At 35.0% G+C, this 26119-nt stretch overlaps 3 protein-coding genes and 4 pseudogenes across 3 annotated transcripts; all 7 read right to left on the minus strand.

Moving 5' to 3' along the window:
* Window positions 1-1205: 1205 nt before the first annotated feature.
* Window positions 1206-4298, minus strand: LOC110418464 (lysine histidine transporter-like 7). Its single transcript, XM_021431203.1, has 5 exons — window positions 3809-4298; window positions 3057-3190; window positions 2514-2950; window positions 2045-2176; window positions 1206-1875 (listed from the first exon to the last, which is right to left on the minus strand). The coding sequence occupies exons 1-5, from the start codon at window positions 4123-4125 to the stop codon at window positions 1387-1389; spliced, it is 1509 nt and encodes a 502-aa protein (XP_021286878.1). The 5' UTR covers window positions 4126-4298; the 3' UTR covers window positions 1206-1386.
* A 6205-nt stretch (window positions 4299-10503) lies between these two features.
* On the minus strand, window positions 10504-13678 carry LOC110418203 (lysine histidine transporter-like 8). The gene is made up of 5 exons (XM_021430863.1): window positions 13013-13678; window positions 12779-12915; window positions 12142-12569; window positions 11343-11474; window positions 10504-11233 (listed from the first exon to the last, which is right to left on the minus strand). The coding sequence occupies exons 1-5, from the start codon at window positions 13399-13401 to the stop codon at window positions 10745-10747; spliced, it is 1575 nt and encodes a 524-aa protein (XP_021286538.1). The 5' UTR covers window positions 13402-13678; the 3' UTR covers window positions 10504-10744.
* A 2385-nt stretch (window positions 13679-16063) lies between these two features.
* LOC110418448 (auxin-responsive protein SAUR68-like) lies at window positions 16064-17013 on the minus strand. Its single transcript, XM_021431180.2, has one exon. The coding sequence runs from the start codon at window positions 16638-16640 to the stop codon at window positions 16194-16196; it is 447 nt and encodes a 148-aa protein (XP_021286855.1). The 5' UTR covers window positions 16641-17013; the 3' UTR covers window positions 16064-16193.
* Window positions 17014-18404: 1391 nt separating this feature from the next.
* On the minus strand, window positions 18405-19139 carry LOC110417522 (auxin-responsive protein SAUR68 pseudogene; annotated as a pseudogene).
* A 1863-nt stretch (window positions 19140-21002) lies between these two features.
* Window positions 21003-21756, minus strand: LOC110417523 (auxin-responsive protein SAUR67 pseudogene; annotated as a pseudogene).
* Window positions 21757-23142: 1386 nt separating this feature from the next.
* Window positions 23143-23990, minus strand: LOC110417526 (auxin-responsive protein SAUR63 pseudogene; annotated as a pseudogene).
* Window positions 23991-24430: 440 nt separating this feature from the next.
* Window positions 24431-25961, minus strand: LOC149527138 (auxin-responsive protein SAUR67 pseudogene; annotated as a pseudogene).
* Window positions 25962-26119: the final 158 nt, after the last annotated feature.

Raw genomic sequence — 26119 nt, forward strand, 5'->3', positions numbered from 1 at the left:
AAGGTCAAAAGAAGCCATTAGCTGGCTTACAAATGAAGGTGGGATTGCACTACTACAATGATGCCTTGTTTGTCAAATTGCAAACCTAATTCTTTGCCTTGCAATAAGCTATTTGGCCACTATAGCCCTACCGGCGCATGCAATTGGAATTCTCCAAAATGCATGTATTTGAAATGGTAGTATCACTTTTAGTTAAAAAAATTATCTCAGTTCATATTGCATCTCAAATTACTAGTGAAATGATTTCTACATAGAAATCTAACAAAGAGCCGAAGAGAACTAAACAGGGATTAGGCTCGGGTCCTTTTCCCCTTTTTCTTTTTGCTTTTGAGTGTGGTGATTATGAAGATGATGGCAATTCAAGGAACTGGGAAGCTTTTATCAATATCAGTTTCGGGCTTTTCCTGTCAGTTATTTGCCTGTTTCTCATGAACAAGAATCATAGTACTTAATAGCCTTCCATGATTATGATTTTTGGAGCCTGATAATTTCAGATATTTAGGTCAGCTACCTCTGCTGTCCATGTCTCCATTTGTTCTCACATATGTTGGATTATGAGCCGGATACTGAGGAATTATTCTAGTCTTTTGGGACAATGACTTTCATTACATAATAAAAAAAAAGTGGACATGAAGAAATTAATGAACACTACTTTTTGCATCAGAGATACATGGTGGTTCATGTGTCAGCATGACATTTCAAGCACTGGATATGGAAATCTGGATTGCCCAAGTGCGCATTCTGGACTAAACTTTGATGTTCATGGTGGTGATTACCTGTAGCTCCTTTGGCATTATTGAAGGGATAAAACTCTGGAATAAAAGTACTTCAAGAAAGGCTGTGTAAGTGAAGGGAGGGGAGTCGCTGATTCTTTTCTGTTTGAAATTATTTTGTGACGTTTGTCCTTCAGATTCATCTTGTCCACCTGCTGTTTTTAGTGGGTGTCACACTCTGATGATCACTTTTTACTGGTTTGGCCCCCGCGCAAAGTGTCAGGTTCATCACCATGGACATTTCCTTTTCATTCTTTTTGATTCTAGAAGATAAAAGACAGAGCAATTAGTTGTCTTAATTTCTTGATTCATGATCATATTTTCATATCTGGGGTATGTTCAGATCCTACTATATTCTTCGAATTTATACAGTATTATTAAGTTTGAGTAAAATGTGAATCATATTGAAACTAAACCGATTGATACTACAAATGATGTAAATTATCAGGAAACAACTAGTTTCTTCAGTTTCAGTTCTTGGTATGTATAACAAAAAAAAAATGATCAATTGTCCAAAAAGAAAAGTGATTAGGCCCTGTTTAAGTTAATAGATACACATGACTCGATCTTTCTTGTCTTGAGCAGTGCCTTTTATTGTTTTCTGCATCTGTCATCAAGGTCTGAAGAAGTTGGCATGCAGGCCTTTGTCAACTAAGTTCCATACAGCAGCAACTACTAGCAAAACGCTTAGCACAATGCCTAAGCAACCAAGCCCCAAGTTCAGACTCCACATGGCACCATTTCTCCGGGGTCTTTTGATCGAAATCCACATAAAACATGGATATGCAAAGGTCAGAGGTACTGGTGCCATTCCTCCGAGTAGAGGTGCCAAGCTTCCCAAGAAGGGAAAAGCCACTGCTATAAAGAATGTCAGCCCTCCAAAGAAAAGGCGTAATCCCACTCGAACCCACCCTGGACATCGCCTGTTTTTACTGCTGGCGTAAATAAACTCTAAGTTGTCGAAAGCAGGCATGGCATAGATTTGGTATGAACTTAAGCAACTTATAATTAGCCATAGGTAGATTAGGCCTATCACAAACTTTGAAGTGTCTTCTCCGTGAAAATGCGCAAAAGCAGTTAGAATCCCTCCATTTGCAGGTATCTGCAAGAAATGAAAGGAAACTTTTAATATATTAACAAATTAAGTACTGCCAATAGCATTTGTATCAACGAAAATGAGATGGATTATGTTATGCATATTGATGGCTATGCCATAAGTACATTCTCGTGTGACAGGTAACAGGAAAGTTAAATGGAGAGTACATGCTTACCTTGTTTCCATAAGCCCAAAATCCAACAATGGCAAGTGGAAACAAACACATTGCTATTATTATGTATGACACCATTACTCCTCTCCACATAGATTTACGACATGGATGCTTTGAACTAGAAGGCAGTGTCCCCTGCATCAACAACAGAATTAGTTCCATATTGGTAGTCAAGACTTCACCCCATTGAGTTGGGGGAACTGATAAGATTTTTTTTTTTTAATTGAGAGAAGGAGGATTCAAACCCTACATCATGTATTAACTAATGAGTCAAATGCTCATGTGCGAGGAATTGATAAAATTTAGTTGACCAAACTTAGTTGACCTTCAGTATTACATTTTGAACCATAAACCAATACCCCATTATTATTGTTGCTCACATGGGAAGATCTTTTTATTGGTTCAATCGAGTTTGCGTGTTAAGAGTTTTTCAATGAACAGGATTAAGTTTTTACTGGTAAAGACTATTCACCTGAATCTCAAGAATAAGATTGTGACCTCTGAATGAAAGCATAATGATGCCAATGGCATTCAGGATGTTACCAAATCCAGTCATACCACTTTTTGCGGCCTGTGGTGTGCTGTAAGAAACACCGTCAGGTCTACCCTTGCTGACAGATAGAGCCCATATCATAGTAAAGCACCCAATCGCTGCTATGGCACCAGCTAGGGAGACTCTGGCTATCGAATTTAAATTGGGCAACTGACCAATGATAAGAGCTATGCAAGTAAACAGGAGGAACAACTCGGTGCCAGTGAGTGACTTGGATTGACACGCGGCCCCTTCCTCGCAGATGATCTTGAAGAACAATTCTATGGTACCTCCACCTGTGATAATAAGCAAGACGCAAGTGCCTCCTGATAGGTACATTACAGGGAAGATTGCAAGCAACTTCCCAAGCTTTTGACCTGGGATATGTTCATAAATAGAAAACTTTAAACATTTAGGGCAACAATAAAGTTAGGTGACATTTTAAAGACTCCTGACTTGGTTTTTTATTTAACACACACTTACCGAAGGCAACAATTGACAGGCGGACGAATCTGCTGTAGCGGGTTCCAGGAACAGGTTCATGAAGATTGACAAGAAGCCATATCGTGTAGAGTTGCCACATAAATACCATGCCCAAGCTTATTATCCCCCATGTCCTACAACAATTGAAAATTGTATGAAAATTTAAGCAACGGAAAAAAGAAAAACCCTGCTTCAAAGTCATTCTCTTTTTTGTTTTTTAAGAGAAAAGTTAAAGCAATCAGGCTGTGGAAGAAGAAATAATGGGCCATAGACCACAGCGATGTAAATGTCAACAACGTTTTTACTAGCTCTAGACGCTACGTGAACCAGCAAAAGTTGTTGGAAATAAGCTGAAAATATAGCTAGGTTCAAACTCAGCCACAAATTGTAGTCCGGGCTAAACTGGAAGCCATTTAGTGAGAATCTCTTAGCCCAGTTTTACGCAGGTGTTCCCGGACAAATGCGAGCAGAAATAGGACTAAACTAATGGATTAACATGTGTGGAAATAATAATAACATTGACAGGAGATTATTCTACATCTGAGTCTACTCTTTGGTCCAACCTAACCGGCAGTTCTGAAACTTAGTTGGAAAACAGGAGAGCTTTGGGACCAACATTTATTGATCTCAGAGTTGGTCAAATAACAGAAGGAAAGTGAATATATGCTAATGTTTAGGAAAACAAAAAATATTAAGGCAATAGTTGTTTTAAGAGTGGGATTAAAGTCGTGGCAAAAACTTGCCAAACTCACCATCCAAGAGCAGCAAAAGCGACAGGAAGCAAAAGGGCCTGAAACCCAATCCCGGAGCACAAAATATGGAACATTGCAGAGAATATGTTCCCATTTCTCGACTCCGTGATGGGCAGCCAAGATTCAAGTTCCCTGATGTCGATGCCCTGACCACCCGGACTACTTTTTGTGCAACCATCGGGATTGCACGTGAACCCAGGCGTGTCCTTAATGGAGCCCGATTTGATCGTGATGATCTGCAAAGGGCTCGGTGTGGGCAACATGTAGAGTGGTAGCTCTTGGGTTAAATCATCTTCAATGGGTACTACTTCTCCCATGATTCAATAACGAAAACTCCCAGCAGCTGTCAATAAAACGTTGCTCGAGTTTATATAGCAAAGTCTCTTGACATGCGAAAAAACATGACGCCCCAGCTGACCTCGATATACCACTCTCAGTCCCAGACCACGAGAATCAACCAAAGGCTTTAGATTTCTGCAGTTGGTTTCAACAATGCATTTCACGACATTGTTGCGTCATAAACCTTCCATACCTATGTATAGGCTATGAAAACTGACAAGGTAATGGCATAGCGTCACAATCTATTATGTCATAAATATTTTTTTTCCTTTTTAAAAAATCCCCATCTGTTTTCGTTTTCAAGATGAAATTTTATGAAAATTTATTCCACCACCCAAAAATAGAAATAGAAAAGAATGGGATGTAGAAATTAATTGGACGTAGAAAAAATATGAGTCATAATTTTCATACCATAAATTAATTGAAGGTATATTTGCAAAATTTAGAGTCTGTAATTTTATATATAATAATGATATTTCATATAGTAAGAAAGATTGTATACTTATATAATAGAAGTAATATTTGAGACAATAATAGTATATAATTTATTTACATTATCACGTGTCACCTGATATTTCTTTAATGAGATAAAAAATAAGGTAAAAAATTTTCACTTTTTTAAGTTTTAATCAAAATTTTAAATAAATTTATTATTTTTTAAATAAACACTTTGACTCGAAAATGCAAACACTATTAATAAAAATTAAAAAAATCAAAATAATTTTTTTTATTAATTTAAAAAATTATTATTATATTTTTAAAAAATAAAAAAAGGCACCAATAAACTCCTAAGAAAGGGGAGCATTGGGAAGGGAGCACCAGATCAGTGCTCTCTGTCTGGGGAGATTTTTTTTAATTAATAAATTTATATAATAATAATTTTAAAAGTTAATAAAAAATAAAAGTATTTTTTTATTTTTATTATATTATTAAATTAATAAAAGCACTGATAATTGACTAACAGTCGAATTTAAATAGTTAGTAAAAAATATTATTTTGGAATAGAGTGTTTATAAACTTTTGTGTAATTTTGATTAGAGAAAAAAATATTTTATTTTAAAGAATTAGATTCATTTTTTATTTTTTTAAATAATAAAGTCTTAAAATATTATTATTTTTTAAATAATATTTTATTAATAAAATATCAAAATTTGATGATATGAAAGTTCTATCAGTTCAGTAAATATTTTCCTTACAAAGAATTTGCCTAGAAGATGTTGAACAGACGGACCGTGGCAGATGACATGGTCATGCTGAGGTAAGGCTGTGACGCTATACATTCCCTAGTGGGTCTTCAACATACTGGGGCGACATGACATCATCAAGCTGATTTGAGGCTATGACGTTTATCGTTTACTTTAGTGACATTATGATTCATTAATTTTTATTTTCCACATGTAACAGCTCATCCGTAGATCCTTTTGAATTTCTAAAAAATGTTTAATAAAGAGTGTTCGAGAATTTATTATTATAAATTAATGACATAATATTTAATTTTTAAAAAAAATTTTAAATAAATTGTATTATTTTTTATTTCATTAAATCAAGTTTTTATATTTTATTTTTAATTAAATAAATTTTTATAATTAATTATTAAAATATTATTTATTATTTTATCGATATAATATTAATATGATATATCGACATGTCATAATAAATAATGATATGATATATTAATATGATATAACATATAATAATATAATAATTTTATTTTATTTTTTTATTGATATTTTCATCTTTTTACATTAACGTCACTTGGTATAAAATATAAATAATATTTTAATTAATAATAATAAATTATTTAATTTAAAATAAAAATACTTAATTAAACATAATAAAATTTATTTAATTTTTTTAAAATATTTCATAAATTTGAGTTCAATTTTTTTTCCAAATTAAAAAAAAACCGTTATCAAACAAGTTAATCAAGCTGAAAGTCTATGACACGAAAAACTTTGATGACGCCAAGATAAAGCCAAACTCTGACGGCCAAGCTCGTTATTGTTCTTCCAAAAGAAACCCAAAGTCAAAGTAAGAAAAGAAGATGAATTTTGACACGTTATTCAAATGCCTAAGTAAGGTAGCACTGATTTGAAATTGAAGTGTTAAAATACAAATCAATGTCTTCCTAAATTTAATAAAGTTATTTGGCACGCAAATTGGACGTTTTTCCAAAGTTTTATTTAAAATATAGTTTAACGGATTTATATTTGATATATAGATTTTATATATTATCACTTAATTATCAAAATTAATATGTAAAATTTATACATTGATAGTGTATCAAATATAAAATTTTAAAATATTAATAATTAAAATTTTAACTTTTTATAATTACCCTAAATGTATACACATTTAATTGCTTTTAGTCTAGGAGGATGGGTCCATCATAATTGGGTGCAAATTAGTCAATTTTTTACTCAAATTTCTTTCCAATTTATAATTATACAATGAGAAAGACAGAAGGAAGACTAGACTTAAGGAACTAGGAATTAGAATTGGGAACTTAGAATGTGACATGTTTGAACAAAGAATGAAGCCCTGTTAACCAGAAAGACAAAACCAAACAGGCTCTATAAAGCATAGTTTGGTCTCGAGAAAAAGAATGTAAACCTCAACTTCCTTTGACCTTTGAATTAATTAGCCAAAAAGCAAAGGTTAATCAATTAATGAATCATGTTGATGGCCCAAACTTCATGGTATACCATACCAAAATTGCTTAATTAGCTATTTAGTGATAAGAAAAGAAAATGATTAATTTTTAACTAATTAAGCTAGGATTTTTAATTAATGAGCTTGATAAAAAATGATGATTATTTTTTTCTTACTAATTTTAAAGCTAAAATCACATACTTAAATTTGAAACAATCAATATATATAGTAATTGGAATTTTGAGAAATCTTATATTGTTTCTCATGGCCACTCAAATGTTATATATGTACGTACATGGTTCCCTCTCTTTTTTTGGATTAAATAATTAATTTGGTCCTTAGAATTTTCATGCTACTTTGAGTAATTTTTTTTCTTGGGTCAGAATTTTTACTTAGTTGATAATCCTAAATGGGTCTTGATTAAAAAGGACATAATACTTAAAAAATCTTGAATTATTTTGAAAAATTCAAATAAAATTTAATTTTAAAAAATTAAAATTTTATATTTTATTTTGAATCAAATAAACTCTTATAACTAATGGTTGATTAACTGTAATTAATCAAAATATTACTCATCATTTTATATCATATGATGTTGATATATTAAAATAAATAATACTAACACATATTGATGTAGTATAATGCTACATTAAAAATATCTCCAATCTTTGAACAATTTAAAATTAAAGAAAGAAGGTAGAACTTTGAAATCATGTTTCCGAAATTTTTATTAATTGAATAAAAAAAGATAAATGTACAAGTTAGTAGACTCAACATTGTTTATAATTAATTAATTCTACCTGAATTACAAATTAATTTAATTTGAGATCATGTATATGAGAATAAGTGATTCCATCGTGCACAATTTGGTGGTGATTCCATTGCATTTGTGCATTCTTTGCAAAGAAAACCAAGTTTGATTTAACTTATGTTCCTTTGAGTTGGAACAAGGGAGTGGCCACCATGGACTACTAGGGATTCAATTAGAGTAATTTTCTACAGCTTATCTCTAAAAATTTCTTTCAATAGGCATTAAAATATCTTTTTTACAGTCATCATAATAATTTATAGAATATCTTATCATATAAAATAATAGTTATTCTTTTGTAATGTATTGATGAGTGTAAGTCGATAATACCGTATTAAATCTAATGTCTTGATAGTATATGGTTATAGACTTAACTAGACATCCGTGTAATTTCACATGCAACCAATATATGAAAATTTATATTTAAAATAAATTGAATTTTGTAAAGATTTTTATATTAAGTTTGAGTATCCAATCCTTTGGTTCCTTACGTACACCCATAAACATCATAAGCAATGCCACGTCTAAGAAGATACCTTCCACCAAAAATTGAGAGGACTCAACCTCATATCCAATTGAAATTACACACACAAATAAAGAAAAAGTAGCAAAGAACATTTTCCTTTATGGTGGGGGTGACCAAGAAGCTAACATTTTTCAAACTTGAAATGAAGACATGGAGCAAGCAATATGATGACTAAATGCTAGCTTACCCTTTTTAATTTCCCCTTTGGGTTTTTTTTTTTAATTTTTTTTGCTTTTCTCTCTAAAATAAATCTATTTATTTGGCATCTACAACCCATGTGAATGTGATGCATACTTATTTATTTATTGGCTAGTTGTCTTAGTGCACACCCTTTCAAAGAAAACAATACTTGTGAGTGCTGTCAAACTGTGCCTCACGGTAGCTCCATATTACTTATACAGAAAGGACATCACTTATCCCTCGGTAGGCACATTAACCTATTTTATAAGCCCACTATATTGAAAGGAAAATCTTTTCCTGTCGAAGGGTTTGATCTAACTAACTTGATTAATAAGAATAAAATGATCTTAAATTCAATACGTAATGTTCTCTTTTTTTAACATAATAAGCATCAAACATAATAATTAATTATAAAACGATGTAGATTAAAAAACCCAAAAATTGAAATTTTTTTGTTTAAAGTACTCATCAGACAGGAAGTTTGTTTCTAACTAAGAACAAGGGTTCATGTGTTGGATGAGGAGAGAGCAAAATGGGGTTAAAAGACTAGAGATTTTCATGAAAAGGAATTGATTGGGAATAAATCTCTAACACTAGTATAATGGTGGTTGATGTAAGGAGTGGACATAATCTCGGAGCAAAGTACTCAGGGACGGATCATGTCGATGCAAGTGGCGTCAGGTGACATTATTAAAATATAAAAAATTTATATTAATTATATTATTTAATGTTAAAATTTTATATTATTAATAATATCAATAAATTTATTAATTTTTTAAATTATTACATTACTCAAAAAAAATTGTTGAATCCACCCTAGGAACAGCCATGTCTGGGTTTTGCCCAATTGTGCGTTTCAAGTAACATGAGAGTGATGCGTGCTTTCTGGCTACCATTACTGAAGAATGTTGACCACACAGAAAGGTGAGGCCTTCAATGGATTTCTCTGTCCATTCAACATTCATGGATCCCAAAATTTTATTGCATTTATCTAATTTGTCTAGTCTTTAATGGGTGTCAACAACATCAGCCAGAAAACGTTTGATATGGAAGTATCAACTTTAAACTAACGAGAGAATCTGCAAGAACATTAACTTTTCTGGAAGTGTGCACAGACAGAACATCACCAGCAATTTTTTCTTTCTAAGTTATCAATTCTGTAACATGTACTCTTCATACTCTGTTTTGTCAGCTGTTTGCTCAGTTCTCGGCCTAGAGCTCGATAGATCTGCGTCATGGGCCATAATAGATTACAGTATCAAGTTACACTCCATCTTTTTTAATGGATTTAGATGCCTTCTTGTATATTCTATAGGTTGGCTACCTGCCACTTCTAATATTTGCGGTTCAACTAAGCCTAGCATTTTGATTACTTTGCACAGATACGAGGACATATTATTTCATTTAAAACTAAGAGAATGAAGCAAAAGATAAGTAGAAAGTTTCTCTCATTGTCTTCCGAATCCTAAAGGTTCTGATCACACTGGACTGTTACAAAATTTTATAGGTAATTAGAAACTTAACCAACCCACTTATCCTTTTATTGGGAAAAAAAGTCTGATGTTTAGCTACGATTCCAGAGGAATTTATCTATCTGACCGACCAAGAAAATTCAGACTTTATTCAATTCTACGTCCACGATTTCGCGTTCTTGATGAATGCATAGGGCTTCTGGAATGTCTATCGAATTTTCAGCTTTTGGTTCAGACTTTGGGTTGGAAATCACAGACTACAGATTTTAGGACCTAAAAGAAAAGATTAAGCTTTTGGACATGGTGAGACAGTGACTGAATATACATTTTTTATTTCCCCCGCTTTGCTCAGCTGTGTTGGGTTGTCTGATATGTCAACTGATGCTAAAGCATGAATTTGGTGAGGGAAAGTGCCGGATTCCATGCTGCTGAGTGAGACAACATCAAAGCAAGACTGCAGCTGAAGAGCATTAAAAATGGATTGATGGGATTGTTTCCTGTCAACTGTTAGACTCTGTTACAACTGTTTTCCTTACTTAGCATTTATAACAAAGAGCATGGAATTCATTCCAGTTCAACAACAACTGATGCGGATTGAAGTCAATTTTATATTAATTTATTATCAATAAATTAAGTAACCATTGAGGATTAGAATACTTGGGTCAAATCTGTAGCATGGTCGAGTAAGATTGGGCTACTCCATGAGCTCAGCCTGCTCTGCAGCAAGATTGGGCTAAAACTTTTGCATATCTTTGAAAGTGTACAGTTCACATTTTACAGGCCAGAAAAGACGGTTTTACAAAAGAAAAAAGCAAGTGATGTAGACAAGGAATTGAAGCAAAATACACTTCCTGACTTCTTTCCTTTGAATGGAAAACCAATTTCACCAATACATATAACGAATACAATAGTTGAGTTGTCTACCTAATCACACCCTCAATGCTAATTTTTGTAGTGAATTAGTGAGGCTTGAAGAAGCTGACCTCAATACCGGTATCAATGATGACATAAATTCCAGCCGCTATCAAAACCCCACTAAGAGCCATCCCGAAGACACCTAACACCCAATTTAGCCACCATGATGGCCCAAAAACCTTTGGTTTTTTAATCTTAAGCCACATGAAGCATGGGTAAGCTAAGGTCACAGGCAACGCTATGCCTCCAACAAGACCAGCCAAGCTTCCTAAGAAGGGGATTGCCACTGCCACAAAGAAGCATCCATACCCGAACATAGCCCGGATAATTGCTCGGAGCCACCATGGCAATGGCTTCTTCATCCGCCTAACGTATTGGGATTCCATGTCGTCGAACATTGGCATGCCATAGATTTGGAATGAGCTGACGGCATTAATTATGACGAATAAACTTGTTAATCCTAGGATGAATTGGGAGGTGTCCTGGCCGTGGAATGCATACAAGGCTGTCAGCATGCCCCCATCTTTTGGTATCTGCCAACAGGGAAAACAATTTTAGAAATTTGTTGGTTCAGAGAAAACATTTGATTTGTAGCAGAGATAATTGTAAGTGAAAAGATTTTTGGAAGAGAAAAAATAGTACCAGTTGACCATATGCCCAATAGCCTGCAATTGCAAGAGGGAATAAGCACAATGCAACAAGTGTGTTTGAAACCTTGACTCCCTTCCACATGGGCACCCGCGATGGATGCTTCTCGTCTGAGGGCATGGTTGCCTGCAACCAAACAATATTTGCTTCAGAAATTTTGCCATTTTTACTAGCTGTTGGTCAAAGGGTAATCACAATATATATATTTTTTATCTAATTTCCACTCTCTTTCATAGGAACGAGACAAACTCTTTTCTTGATTGTTGAGTGTCAACATATTCGGCTTATAGTTTCACAGGATCACTTGTAATTTTATGATCAGAAGTCAATGGTCAACTTCACTATTTTTTTCCTCTGCGATGGTCAAGTTTCGTTAGCATATTTAATTTCCTTAGCGTAGAAATTCATGGTTATATGAACTATCAAGCATGGAAAGACTTGCTAATTGTTAGGCTGTATTCCGGATTAGAAGAAAGATAAAAGGAAAGCCTACAAGGTTTTAATTCACATGGGCAACATCTAGAAGGAAATGTCACACTTTCAAAATAGAAAATTTAACAAGATGGAAAGTCACCCAGTTTCTTTTGGCTAGGCAGCTGATAAAGATAGTTGCCGAATTAAGCAAAGTACTAGCATTTTTTTCTTCATCATAATTACATTAGACTATGAAGACAGATGCTTTTAAAAAATTTCTCAATAGAAACAAGTCATGTCTTTAAAATTATTTACTTGATATGAACTCTATATCAATTTTGTTTGTCTAAGCAATGATCTGAGTTCTTCGAGCAGTTACCTGAATCTCAAGTATGAGATTGTGGCCTCTGAAAGCAAAAGCTATGATCCCCAGTGCATTAAGAACATCGAAAATCCTAATAACATCAGTACTTCCTTTGACTGGATTGTATGATACTCCTGGCAGTCTTCCCTCAACAACTGAAATAATCCATATAAGGGTGCAGTACCCAATAGCTGTGATTGCACCGATGAGGGACACACCGGCGATTGAGTTCAAGTTAGGGAGCTGAGATAGAAGAACTGCAGCAGAAGTGAATATCAAGTACCACTCCACGGAGGTTGGTGGGTGAGCGTTGCATGTTCCACCGCATACAATATCGAAGAATATCTTTGAAGTTGAGCCCCCAATGATGATCAAGGCCACGCATGTTCCTCCTGATAGGTACGTGATGGGGAACAGAGCCAGCCACTTTGCTAACTTCTCACCTGAATTCATGGATAACAATATTAACATGAATCAAAATATCTTCATCTGATTTAACTTGATCAATTTTGCTTGTTTTGCACATGAAAGGCCAGCAGTGTTACATTGGCTAATCAAAGGGCAGTTTGGAAGGCAATTGAGAATGTTATAAGGCCTGACTGATTTCAGTTTCATTTAGTTTAATAAGTTTTCTGATTGGTTTGAGCCTTACCAAAAGTTGCGCTGCAAAGCTGCAGGTATCTGCTGTAACGCATACCAGTTTCAGTAGATTCATGAAGTTGAACTAATAAGTATAAGGTGTAAAGCTGCCATATGAAGGCTACAGTCAAGTTTATGATTCCCCAAGTCCTGGAAACAAGGAAAAAAAAAAAAACCTTTCAGTTGCGCTGCTAATAAAACAAAAATCAACCTGTTGCGCCATGAACAAGTGTTATCGATCACCTACCACCCAAGAATTGTGAAGGCGACAGGGAGCACAAGGGCTTGAATTCCAATTCCTGAACAGAGAGTATGAAACGCAGCGTAGTAGGCGTTCCCATTTCTTGACTCAGTGATTGGAAGCCAAGCATCATGAGGGTCAAGCCTAGTCAGCTGAAGAGCCCTCCTGATTGGGCTTCCCAAAGGAGTAATAAAGCGTGGGGTTCGAATCCTGGGGGTCGAGTTTTTCGGGGTTTTGCTCGCAGGTTGTATGTGATCAGCTGAGGAAAGAAGTGGTGATCGAGAAAGAGAGGGAGAGTGAAACTGCGAAGGAGGAGCTGATATTGGCGGTGTTGGTGTCACGGAGGCCGGTCTTGGTGTCATAGGCGTGGAGCCAATTTCATTAACTTCACCCATTTTTCTTTCTTAAATCAAGCTCTTGTCTCTCCTTGGAAACCAACCTATTCTCCTCTGCGGTTTCCCTCCTGTTCTCCCACAAAGTATGCACTTAAAAATAGCCTATATATAGAGGCCTTGGATACAAATGCATGGATAGTGCTATATGGTTTGGTCTTGAAGAGGTATAAATGGAATTTAATATATGGGACAATGAGGGACAAGTTGAGTTTAGAAAAGGTGCTTAAACTCCTACAATTCTACCAGTATTCAAGCCAGGAAAATGATTGTAGCAGCTAGGCAGGAACACTTGGTTTCTTTTCTCTGTTTTCAACCCAATGGCCCTTTTGTAACTGATTCTTTAGCACTGCCGGTCAGTGAAAGTAGCCCACCAAAATGTTTTTGGTCAAGTATTACACACTCATTTAACAATAACATGGAAATTCCTTTTATGTCCTTTTTTATGGATTTGACTTGGAATTAGTCCTTGGATAAGGATTATGAAAAAGGAGCCACATTAAATAAGTGGAAAACAAGAACTAACTTGTTCTGTAAAGCAAAATGAACATGCAAGGTTAAGATGGAAAAAGCATGAGAAAGACAGTGCCATAGTTCTCCGGGTGTTACTGTCTATATACAACAAAGATGCTCAGGAGCTCCCTATCTAAGACCAAGAAAAAAAAAATCTTTGTTTCCTTTCACAGGCTAGGATAGCTTAGCAACTGGATATGCTACCTATCCTGCTGATCTGGCTTTCAAATCTGCTAACCTATCAGATAGAAATTATGGTAATTTTAGACTTCTAGTCAATATGTTCACAATATCTCTACAGTTTTTACTAAGGAAACAGAATTTATGCAGTAACTTGTCAAAATCCCCTGTTTTGTAATCTAAGAAAAGTGGCTGTAACACAGTTGGAAGGTATGCCAAATCCAATCGCTCAATTTTCACGTTTGACATGTTAATATTAAGTTAATCACAAGGGTTTATACGTTTGAATTTGCTTGTTCAACCGCTCGGCTGTTTCGTATCCCCCATGCCTCCAACGTACACTAACTGTATATAAAATGCAAGTAAAATGGCTTTGCATAGGCTTGATTATATGACCATTTTTTCTGTTTTTTTTTTCCCATTTGAAATAGAGAATTCTGCTCTGTGTTGATTCTTTTGTACCTTGTCTCCCATAATAAAATATGAAATGAGCCAGGGATGAAACATCGTATCAGATAAGATGCTGATGCAGAGAAGAAATTTTGACCCACTCCCATGTTGTTAACAACTTAATTAGAGATAGGGAAGAATGTTTTATGCAAGAAAAAATTATATGTGAAGCACGATGTTGGTTGAGTCAAAACCTGAATTAAATACTCCAACAATTCTCAAAAAGCTCGAAGTGAACAGCATTGAATTTTTAGTTCTTCAATTAAAATTTTCTCGTCTACCTGTAGAAATTAAACAGAAAAAAGTAAGGTTGAATTCAAATTAGGCTTGCTGCGGAAGTAGGAAAAAGAGAAAACCGTCTTGTTCCCACGCAACCAAACTTCGCTTCTGGGACGTGTCTTTGTTCACAAACAGCACCATATGTTCATCAAGATTACCTATGAGGGCTTTGAAAATTCGATCAGAAAAAAGAAAAAAAAAAAGGGTTATGCTGGAAACTATTTCTGTATCTGTTAATCCAATCAAAAGTTTATCTGATTCATTGACTTCAACTATTCAAAGTTTTATCTGTTCAACTTATTTTTCCCATTGAGTATTAGACTTGGTTTTTGGAGTATGAACCCGAAATTAAAGTATATATAGTAGCAACATCTGAAAGGTTTGAGATTCTCAACGATTTCCCATTAAGAAGAATGACAGGTAGAAGATATGTGGAGGGGTTTGCATATCCTCATCAACTTGCTTGGCAATATCTAGGAAGCGCATTTGATGTCTTTCTTTTACAATAAGAAACACAATTAAGATTGAAAAATCACACAGTCAATCTCCTGCAAATAAAAATGTCGGCAACGAAGGCAGAAGTACAAATATTTCTAGTTGCTTATTCGCAAAAGTCAAGAAAAGTTCACACAATTAACAATCAGTTATATGGTGCTGCCGGCTTAGTTTGACCCTATTATTATACTCCATTTTTATATATGCCGACCAGCTCACTAGATAGTTTCTTCAATGACAAGTGGCTGATTATAATTTTAACAAAAAAAATTTAGTTGCACCTGTGATAATCACATATAAGATTGATTAGCATTATGTATAATATGAAGCCATGGAATTTGGTTGGTCTTATATCATTCCAAGCTTGTAGGGGGAGCTAATAAAAAAAAAAAAGAAAATCATGACTTGAGAGAAAAGGGTTTGACCTTAATTCCCTCAACATCATAATGAGAAAGGGAATTCATATATACCCAGAAGGAAATCTTATGATTTGAAAGATAAAATCAAGGACAAAGCTTGCAAATTTCCCATCAATTCTTCTTGAATTAGTCCGAAGATTAAAGGATAAAGGCCTGTGACTTGATCTTATTTGTCACAGTCAAGTAATTCACACTCATTTGATACTAGTATTTTATTTATTGTGGTTATCTGTTGCATGATCTGATTATCTTTATGTTATTGTCAACAAAGTAGAGCATTAAAAGGCCCCATGCATTTGTATATTTTCAGGAAATGGGGAATAAAATGACCTTACTGGATATGGAAAACTCAACAACCCCATGAAGGAATCAAAGTATAGTTGGAAACTTTCACTTTGTATAACGTATTATTAAGCTAATTCTGCTTGTGATATTTACAAAATCTTTTTGCCAATCGATTCAGAAACCACAGACTGGTATCTGCTGGCTAGTTTGATTTAGAGAATAAGATAATGAGCATCTACAACCACCCATAGAGAGAAGCAGAGATTGCTGCGTATCTCTATCAACTCGCCGTTGAATCAGAGAAACTGCATACCCCATGAAGGCTGCATCACATGGCAATGTGATAGGGCCATCGCTTGGCAGTCCAAATTCTTCCTCAGACATCTTGAAAAGTTCTTGGATGATGTAATTGTTGAGATACGCAATAGGGAAAACAAACCGCCTTTCATCAGCTGTGTAAACTACGAAGTGACCCTTGCCCGCCACTTGTGATGAAAAATCATTACTGTTGTTAACATTTGCCACTCTGTTGGCTCTTGGTAATGAAATTCTTTTCCTTCCAAGAGCAGCTACCCTCTGCCAGTTCCTTGCCATCTCGATGAGTTTCTTGGGACTAATCATGATGTATATGTTAAGATGGTGAACTTGAAGAAATTAAGAGAGATGTTTATTTCTTGATGAAAACACTCGAATCTGATTGTTGAGCTGTGGAGAAAGCTTTTGCGGTGGTTCACTTATATATTCAAAACTCAGGAGGACAATCAGACACCAGCTTTACTTGTGGGTTACCTCGTGTAGGGAGTCGTTTGTACATTTGCATGTGATGGTTCAGTGAGGATCAGAGAGGGCCGGTGTTGGGCGCATGCTTTAGTTTCTCTTTAGCAACCGACAGAGTTTCAGCTCCCAAGTTGTTATTGAGTCCTCAAATAGCCTCAAGAGCCTTTATCAATCAAAGTATTATTATCAAGACATGTTTTTGACAGGCAGGCTGTGAGAGGACAACCCAATATCCATATTAACTATCCTTCTATCTGCGTCATGCAATATTGAATGGTCATAATCAATAAATATCCACCACATTTCTCTTCTGTACACATTTAGATTACCGGCAAGCAATCTGGATAGTTGGATTTGTTCCTTTTCTTGTTACTTAACCATTGATATAATTAGAAGAAAATGGATGATTATGTTATTACCATAAATCTCAGTAGTAAGTCTCATAATAACTATGAGGAATTAATGCTCAACTCAATTCTTTTCCAAGTGCATATATACTTAGTTAGATAAGAAGACTCAATTCTTTTCCAAATGCATTTATTGCTTTTAAAATAATATTAAAAATTTCAGTAAGTGTTGCTTTTAAAGAGAAAGAAGTTTTTCAAAATTAAAATTAATAAAATTTTATTTAAAATCAATAATATTTCAAGAAAGATTAAATAGATTGACGATATTATCAATTGAAAAAGAAATATTAGAAGAATTTGATTATAAAAGTTTAATTAGAAATTTTGCATCTAGAAATGCTAGAAGAGTAAAATTTTAATAAACTTTTTTCTTAATTTCAATAAAAAAAACTTATTTGAATATTTCGTTTTAGGCCTTTGAGGTTATTAAGCCACTCCTGATTACAATAGTTACCTTGAGCTTAATGGGATATAAAGAAGTAAATTTGATGTCTCATTTGATGTTATTTTTATAATTTTACGTAATAAATTTTTTATGTTAATATTATTGTTATTTGTTTGTGCTGTTATTTGTTACTGTTACGAAAAAGTTACCTGAGGAAGACAATCAATTACGAAAAAAGAAAAGACTACAAACTAAGCTTCCTACTAGAAGATGGACGCATGAATGCTACCCAGGCTTTTGAGATAGGGAATGATTCCTAAATTGATACGTCTACCACAAGTTTTTCCTTTGGGGTGGAGCAAAATCTGCTTACAATCAAGGCAGTATATTTGGGTTATAGTTTTCTTTGTGTAATTTATTACGTTTTTGGGCTTCTTCTTTTTTTTTTTTTCATTTTTGTGTGGTTTTGGTATAATTTCCTTTGTTGTGTTTTTGGATCTCTTTTTGTCTTTGGTGTGGTTTTGATGTATGGTTTGGCATCAGGTTTAGAATTAGTTGGTAATTTGATGAATAGGCAGATGGATCTAAATTAAGATTTATTGGTTATTTGATGAATGGGATAGAACTTTGTTTGCTCAGGCACCCGATTTCACCTTAATAATGTTTTTATGGTTTGGAGTAGTTGTGTACTACTTTTCTTCTCTCTATTTCCCCTTGATAATGCTTTTGTCATTTGGAGCAGTTGTGTATTACTCTTGTTCTCTTCGTAGTTTGATTTCTTATGTCACTAAAAGTCTTTTATCTACAAACTTTAAGACTTATTATGATGTGCAAGTGTTTCAAATTAATAAAATTTCTACTTTTTAGAAAAAAATTACAAAGAAAAATACTGAAATACTTTCATTATATGCTGTAAATTGTACGGAGTTTTGGTCCGTTTACAAAATGAAAACAAAATTTGCTTTAGAAGCTGCAGACTAGTTGGTGTTGGTATGTTGCTTGTTGAATTAGATTTGACGATGAGGATGAGCAGCGAGTGTCAGATAAGGTCATCAGCAATGCTTTCACCACAGCTTCAGTCGCATGCTTTTTGATCAAAACGATTACATATTCCATAAAGGCTGCATCACAAGGCAACGTAAGAGGGCCGTCGCTTGGTAGTCCAAATTCTTCTTCCGCCAATGCGAATAGCTCTGTAACAATTCTGCTCCTTAGATATTCCAAAGGAAGCACGAATTGTATCTGATCTGCACCATACACAACAAAGTGACCCTTCTCGACAATTGGTGATGATGTGCTGCAATTATTGGTGTTAACGTCGACTCCCGAGGGCCTTGGCGATGTGATCCTTTTTTGTCTAATCGTAGCCATAATTTGCCATTTCCTGGCCAACTTGAAAAGCTTCTTTGTGCTGATCATCTTGATGCTATGGGGATTAATTTAAGAAAGGAAAAGAATGAAGAGAATTTTAGCTCTTTGGAGACTGATATGCTAATGTATTGCTGCATGGGATGAAGCAAAGAGAGTGGGTAACTTTTATATATATATATACATACATACATATATTCATTATCCAGGGACATGCACTTCAATGAAGATGCCTAATGTAGGGAGTAGTGGAGACCAAACTAAGAGATTTGTGGATGTGATGAGGGACTAATTTTGGAAGTGGGTTCGTCTAGAGCAATGATAAGGTTCATGTTTCCATTATTATGTGATGAATCAAGGAAAAGGGGAGGTCTAGGAAAGTGGCCATGCCTTGCTCTTTTAAGGCAATCATCATCGGACACATCTTTTGCCCGGTGTGAGTCAATTTGAAGCTAACAGGTCCTACCCAAGCTCATCGAAATTGACCCATCAGAGCTTTCTGTGAAAATTATATTAACTATTTCAGGTCAAATCACGAAGCTGGCTTGGCATGTTCAAGACAAAACATGTTAAGCAAGTCCCCACATTTACCTGACAAGGAAAGCATGTGGTTCAAAAGAAGCTTGTGTTCATGGCGTTTCTGCTTTTTCGAAAACAGAAATGTGGAGGTTAGATTCGATGTCTATCTGCACATTGCATGCTTACTTTTGAATCATAATGTAAATCACATCCCTTTCTCCTGAAAATTAGTATGCCTTGTTTACAAGCCCTCATGATATCAGACCGTAGAGGGCCCTGGTGGAGCAAGGGAGTCCAATAAATTCGTCTTTGTACCTTCATTTTAATTTAATATTTCTAAAAATAATTTTTACAAACTAAAATACAATAAAGAAGCTATGTATTTAAATTGTTGGTTCGGTAGTAACTTTATGCCAGTTATTTTTATTGCATGTTATAATAATTTAATTATTTGACTTGTTTTGGTTTTGAAAATTGAAAGAAAAGACATAAGACCCTTTAAAAGAGAAAAAATTGACATAATATTTAAAAAAATTTCTTAATTATTCTGAAAAATTTGAATAAAATTTTATTGTTTTATTATGATCAATTACTTTTTTTATATTTTTATTTTTGATAGAAAAAAGTTTTATGATTAAGAATTGACTAATTATCGTTAGTCAAAATGTCACTTATTTTTTATGCCATATGGTATAGACATGACATATTGACATGTCATTATGGATGGTGATACAATGTGATGATATAATCACATTTTTTTATCTTCTAAGTTAACGTCACATAGGTATAAAATGATGGATATTATTTTGATTAATGATAATTAGTTAATTGTTAATGATAAAAGTTTATTTGATTCAAAATAAAAGTACAATGACTCAATTGAATGCGATAAAAGAATAAAATTTTATTTAAATTTTCTTAAATAATTTATAAAATTTAAAAACATTATGTTAAGAAATTTCAACACATTAAGCTTGCTCCTATTCTCCCCCAAATCCTAAGGCCACACTGTCCTCAATATTTAATGATAAAAAAAGGGTTTTATTAGCAGCAAAAATTCCTAAAAGGGGGTCTACTGTTATCTAATATAGTAGTGAGTAAGGTCAAACTTTTTCTTTTTAATATGAAAGGTCAAACTTTTTTAATTTTTGATGTGTTGAATAGTTTATCCATTTGATTTTTCAAAAAAGAAGTATTTGAAAAGCACTTTAGTTAAAGCTTTTGAAAATTATTAGTAGTATTTAGAAAATTTTAATTAATATTAAAATAGGTCAAAAGTGGGACTTTTGACTAGTAAAATATTAGATTGGACTATCATTAGGGTACCAAGGTCAGAGAGGGTGCAATTATTTATAGAAAAATAAAAAACTTAGACTTAAGCTTCATCAAATTAATTAAATATTCTGGAGAAGATTAGTAATTCCAAGCTTATCTTTGCAAGTAATTAGTTCTTATGTGCTATTTGTAAGGTAGAAAACTAGCAAGGAATTAATTTCCAAGAAGAAAAAAAATCAAATCAAATAAATATAAAGAAAAAAATTTTCTCTTTCCTTAATTGCCTTAGATATACAGTAGAGCTGCTCGATTGATTACAAAATTGAAACATTTTGCTCTAGAAGCTGCAGATTAAGAATTGTTGGGTTGTTGATTGTTGATGAACATATGAAGAAGACAAGCAGCTGCTGCTAGCTATGGAGGTGAGCAGTGCTTTCTCCACATCTTTAGTTGGTCGCCCTCTGATCAAAGTAATTACATATTCCATAAAGGCTGCATCACAAGGCAACGTTAGAGGACCACTGCTTGGTAGTCCAAATTCTTCTTCCGCCAAAGCGAATAGCTCCTTGACAATTTCGTTCTCGAGATATTCCAATGGGAGCACGAAGCGTTTCTGATCAGCACTATACACAACAAAATGACCCTTCTCAACCGTTGATGATGTGCTGCAACTATGTGTGCCGACACCACCAGTGTTCGTCCTGCACGATGTGATCCTTTTTTGCCTAATGGCAGCCAGTTTCTGCCATTTCCTTGCCAATTTGATAAGCTTCTTAGCACTGATCATCTTGATACTGTTAGAAAACTTGGGGAGAAAATTAGAGGGAGTAAGGGAGGAAGAGACAATTTGGATATGTGGATACCGAAAACTGTTGTTCTATGCTGATAAAAGCAACGGGGGTGGATTGAGTATATATATTCATAAAGCAAGGGACAGCTACTTTATTGAAGATGCCAAATGCTGGGATTCTTATAAGCAAAGCTATGTGATATGTAGCTGTGGCGGATTGATTAGGAGATAGATATGTCTTAAAGCAGTAGAAGTGGTTCACTGATATGGAGGTAACTGAGACACTCTCGGATGTGGGTACCCTATGTGGTGGGTTCATGCTTATCTGATCTTCAGGTTTTGGGTCGTGACCATGCTTTGGCTCTATCAGGCAATCGAGACCCCCTTCTTTTTCCAAGTGGGTGAAATGAAACCACGGGGTCCTTAGTCTTCTGTGGACAGTGGGCTCTAATATGCTTGTAACTATTTCAGGACAACCTATGACGATGCCATCCGGAAGAATTGACGGAGAACTAGGCACGTCTGTCCCACATAATTTGGATATCATACCTGACGGGAAAAATATGTGGATCAACAAATCCTGCTTTGTTGGAGTTTATAATTTTTGAAACTGAGAAAGAGGTTAGATTCAATGTCTATCTGCAGACTGTTTCGCGCTTTTGAATCATTATCTAAATCAGACCCCTTTTGCTGTATAACAATTGGAATGCCCTGACCAAAAGGCCCCAAGATGCAGACCACAGGCGTCTAGCTGGACAGCTAGAAGCGTCCATTTCCGTAGCTATGATAATGCTAGAAGCGTCCATTTCCAAAGGCATCATAATCATGCCGTCTGTAACATGCCCTGCAACTCAGCAACTTAATTAAGGGGATGATGGCAAGATTAGTCTGAGTAGGATAATTGAACTGCCTACAGAAATAGATTTGAAGCTGATCTGTTAATTTGGTTGACAGGATTTCAATGCAATGACAACCCAATTTCACTAAGGGTGTTGAGTTGGCTCTTTAGTGTTGGAAATTCTTTTTCCTCACGAGTCTGCCTTGGCAATTTGGCAGTTTCAGCGTTCCTTTTTTTTTTCTCCTCCAGCAATCCTTTGCAGCATCGGCATCCAATGGGTCTCCACTTGCCAGTGCAGTGGCGGAGGGGCCTGAGACGGGGCATGAGAGTCGTTTCAGCATCCATTCTAGTGTATGATCAAAACAAGGCTTTGCCATAGTGATATTAACTTTCACTGACTATGTTTTATGTAAGTTTTAACAAATTTTTATTGAGGAATATGCAATAATGTAAAGCAAAATTCTTAAAAATTTATTATATTCTTTTTTTTTTGTCAGTACATTGCAAATCATGCACGATATTAGAGATGTACTTTTGTTTTTAAAAAAATTTATCTTAGATAAATAGGTTACTAAATTTATTATTATTTTACTTAAATTATATTTGATTTATAATTTTTCTATAACAAATAATTTTGAATAATAATTCTTGTTATTAGAGTAAAAATTAAAATTTCCCATGATAGAAGCTAATTCCGAATTTATTTGCAATAATTGGCTTGGCTTGTTTTTGATAATGCCAACAAAGACAAATAGACAATTAAATAAAAATAAAACCCCCAATTTTCATTAGACTTAAGATAAACCTCTCAATTGTACAGAAGTATCATTCGGTTACAAAATTGAAACATATTTTGCTCTAGAAGCTGCCGATTAGTAATTGTTGATTTGTTGTTTGTTGATGAAGATACGATGGTGATGAGCAGCGACAACTGGAAATGGACGTGAGCAATGCTTCCTTCATATCTTTATTTGCATGTCCTTTGATCAAAGAAATTACATATTCCATAAAGGCTCCATCACAAGGCAACGTGAGAGGCCCATTGCTTGGTAACCCAAATTCTTCTACAGCCAGAGAGAATAGCTCTCTCACAATTTCATTCTTTAGATATTCCAAAGGAAGAACAAAGCGTCTCTGATCAGCACTATACACCGCAAAATGACCTTTCTCAACCATTGATGATGTGCTGCAACTATTTGTGCCAACATGTCCCAGGGTTGTCTCGGACGCTGTGATCCTTTTTCGCTTAATAGCAGCCAGTTTCCGCCATTTCCTTGCCAATTTGATGAGCTTCTTAGCACTGATCATCCTGTTACTGATAAAAACAGGGAGAAGATTGTAAAACAAAAGAGGAGAGACTTTGAGATAGTAGGAAACTGAATGCTGTTGCTGTGTTACAAGTTGGCAATGAGAGTTGGATGAATATATAATCACAGAGCCGAAGACAGTCCGGTTGATGAGGCCACCTTTGCATGGTTAGGTGGGAAGCAAGCCCATGTGACAGAAATCTGTGTGGTTAATTTGGAGATGGGCATGCCTGGAAGGCCATGGAACTGGTTTATCTGTATGTTAACAACACTTCTTGGGGACGCTTTCTTACAAGTGGGTTACCTTGTGTTGGCTTCGTTTGTACATAATCATGTGATAATTCAACAAGCTGAGGTCTGGGTGGTGGGCATGATTGGCAGCCTTGGCTCCCATTAGTCAATCGTTAATTTTTTTCGCTGAATGTGTAGTTTGAGAGATGCTGTGAGTCCTTTTTTGAACGTTAAACACATTATATAGCTTTACTAGATTGGGCCAAGCGCAAGACCAGACATGTTGTACCAACAGTGAAAGATGGACTGTACCTAACAAGAAAAACTTGTGGTTCAACAAAAGCCTGCAGGGGATTGCAGTTATAATTTCCGAAACAGGATTCCCCAAAAGTCTCTCTCCAGGCTGTCATGCTTTTGGGTCATAGTCCATTTCACGTTCCTCTTGTTTCTAAATGGATGTAATAAGGTCCCGCTGATCATGGGATCAAATTTGATGGATAATATCTGGCTAAGCTGTTGAAATTTTGGGTTTTTGTTTCTGCACCAAGCTTGGTTCATGGAGTTTGGCGCCAAGCAAGAGTGACTTTAACTTGAATAAGAAGATGGTCACGTACCACGTGACCCAGCTACATTCAGTTTTTTAGTTGCTGCAACCATACTTCCCAAATGGATTTGGGTCTTGGTATAAATTCTCAGAAAAGGTGCAACTACGGACTCGTGTTGTTATTAATTCTGATGTTTATTTGCAGTGGAGGGTTTAATTTTTATTATTTTTTCTTGTGAAGTGAATATGCAGGACAGCATTGTTAATGTTGCAGTGTAAAAACAAAAGGATAATTGCCATGGCCGAGCAGACAGCTAAACATGAATCAAAATCTGGAGCCTTCTCATTATATACCTTAATGTACATCGTTTACAAAATTGATAACATATTAGGCTTTAGAAACTTCGTACCGGAAACTGTTGGCTTGTTTCTTGCTGATAGAGATACGGTGACGATGAACAACGGTCACTCACTACAGACATGAGCAATGCTTTCTCCAGTTCTTTACTTGCTTTCCTTTTGATCAACCCAATTACATATTCCATGAAGGCTGCATCACAAGGCAAGGTAAGGTTGCCGTTGCGAGGTAGTCCAAACTCCTCTTCTGCCAAATTGAACACCTCCATAACAATTTCGTTCTTCAGATATTCCAAGGGAAGCACAAAGCGCTTCTCATCAGCACTATACACCACAAAGTGACCCTTCTCGACAATTGATGATGTGCTGCTGCAACTATTTGTGTCCTCATCCCCCGTGTTTCTTGAGAATGTGATTGTTTTCGTCTTAATTGCTGCCAGTTTTTGCCATTTCTTTGCCAACTTCATAAGCTTCTTAGCACTGATCATCTTGTCACTTTTCTAAAACAAGGGAGCTAGAATATTTTAGGGCAAGAGTAGGAAGAGACTTTAAGATCTTAGGAAACTGAGAAGCTTTTGTTGTGCTGCGGTGATGGAGAATGAAAATTGGATGAATATATATATATACACAAATCCAAAAGAAGTAGTTCTTTGAGTGAAGCAACTCAATGTAGGGACTCGAATGGAAGCAAAACCATGTGGCTTGAAAATTTGAGCGATGCATTTGGGGAGGTGGCCAGTTGGGCAAGTCTGGAAGGTAATGGAAGTGGTTCAGTCTTCTTTTCAACATCAAATTTATCATAGTTGACCGAAATGGGCATGTGTAAGACCAGGCATAGTAGTACCCACATGTTCTGGATATATGACCTAACAAGCAAAAGGGTTGTGGTTCAAGTATACCCTGGATTGATGGGGTTATATAATTTTTGAAACCGGATTATATTGCCATGAAAGACTAGTTAGAGTGCAGCGTCTCTATCTCCAGGCTTATGGTTTTAGGCATCGTAATCTGCTCCATATTCATCAGTCTGGTAATGGTTCCAAGAGATATTGATAACAGCAGAGGTCCTGGTCGTCAAACTTTCTGTACTGATGGTTTTGAATTGTGGGGTAAAGTTGTTGGTAGCATTTCTTTTCATGCCCAGATAATCGACTCCAAAGGTTATGTGTACAGTACGTACTGCTCAATTTCAATTATATATTAGTCCTCTTGTATTATTTATCTATACTGTTTTTGTGACAATGAGAAATCATTTTGAATAACAATTGTTGCTCTTAGAGTAAAATTCAAATCTCATATTAT

This window comes from Theobroma umbraticum, unplaced genomic scaffold (assembly GCF_002168275.2).
Source record: "Theobroma umbraticum cultivar Fairchild unplaced genomic scaffold, ASM216827v3 scaffold_50.0, whole genome shotgun sequence".
NCBI lineage: Eukaryota > Viridiplantae > Streptophyta > Magnoliopsida > Malvales > Malvaceae > Theobroma > Theobroma umbraticum.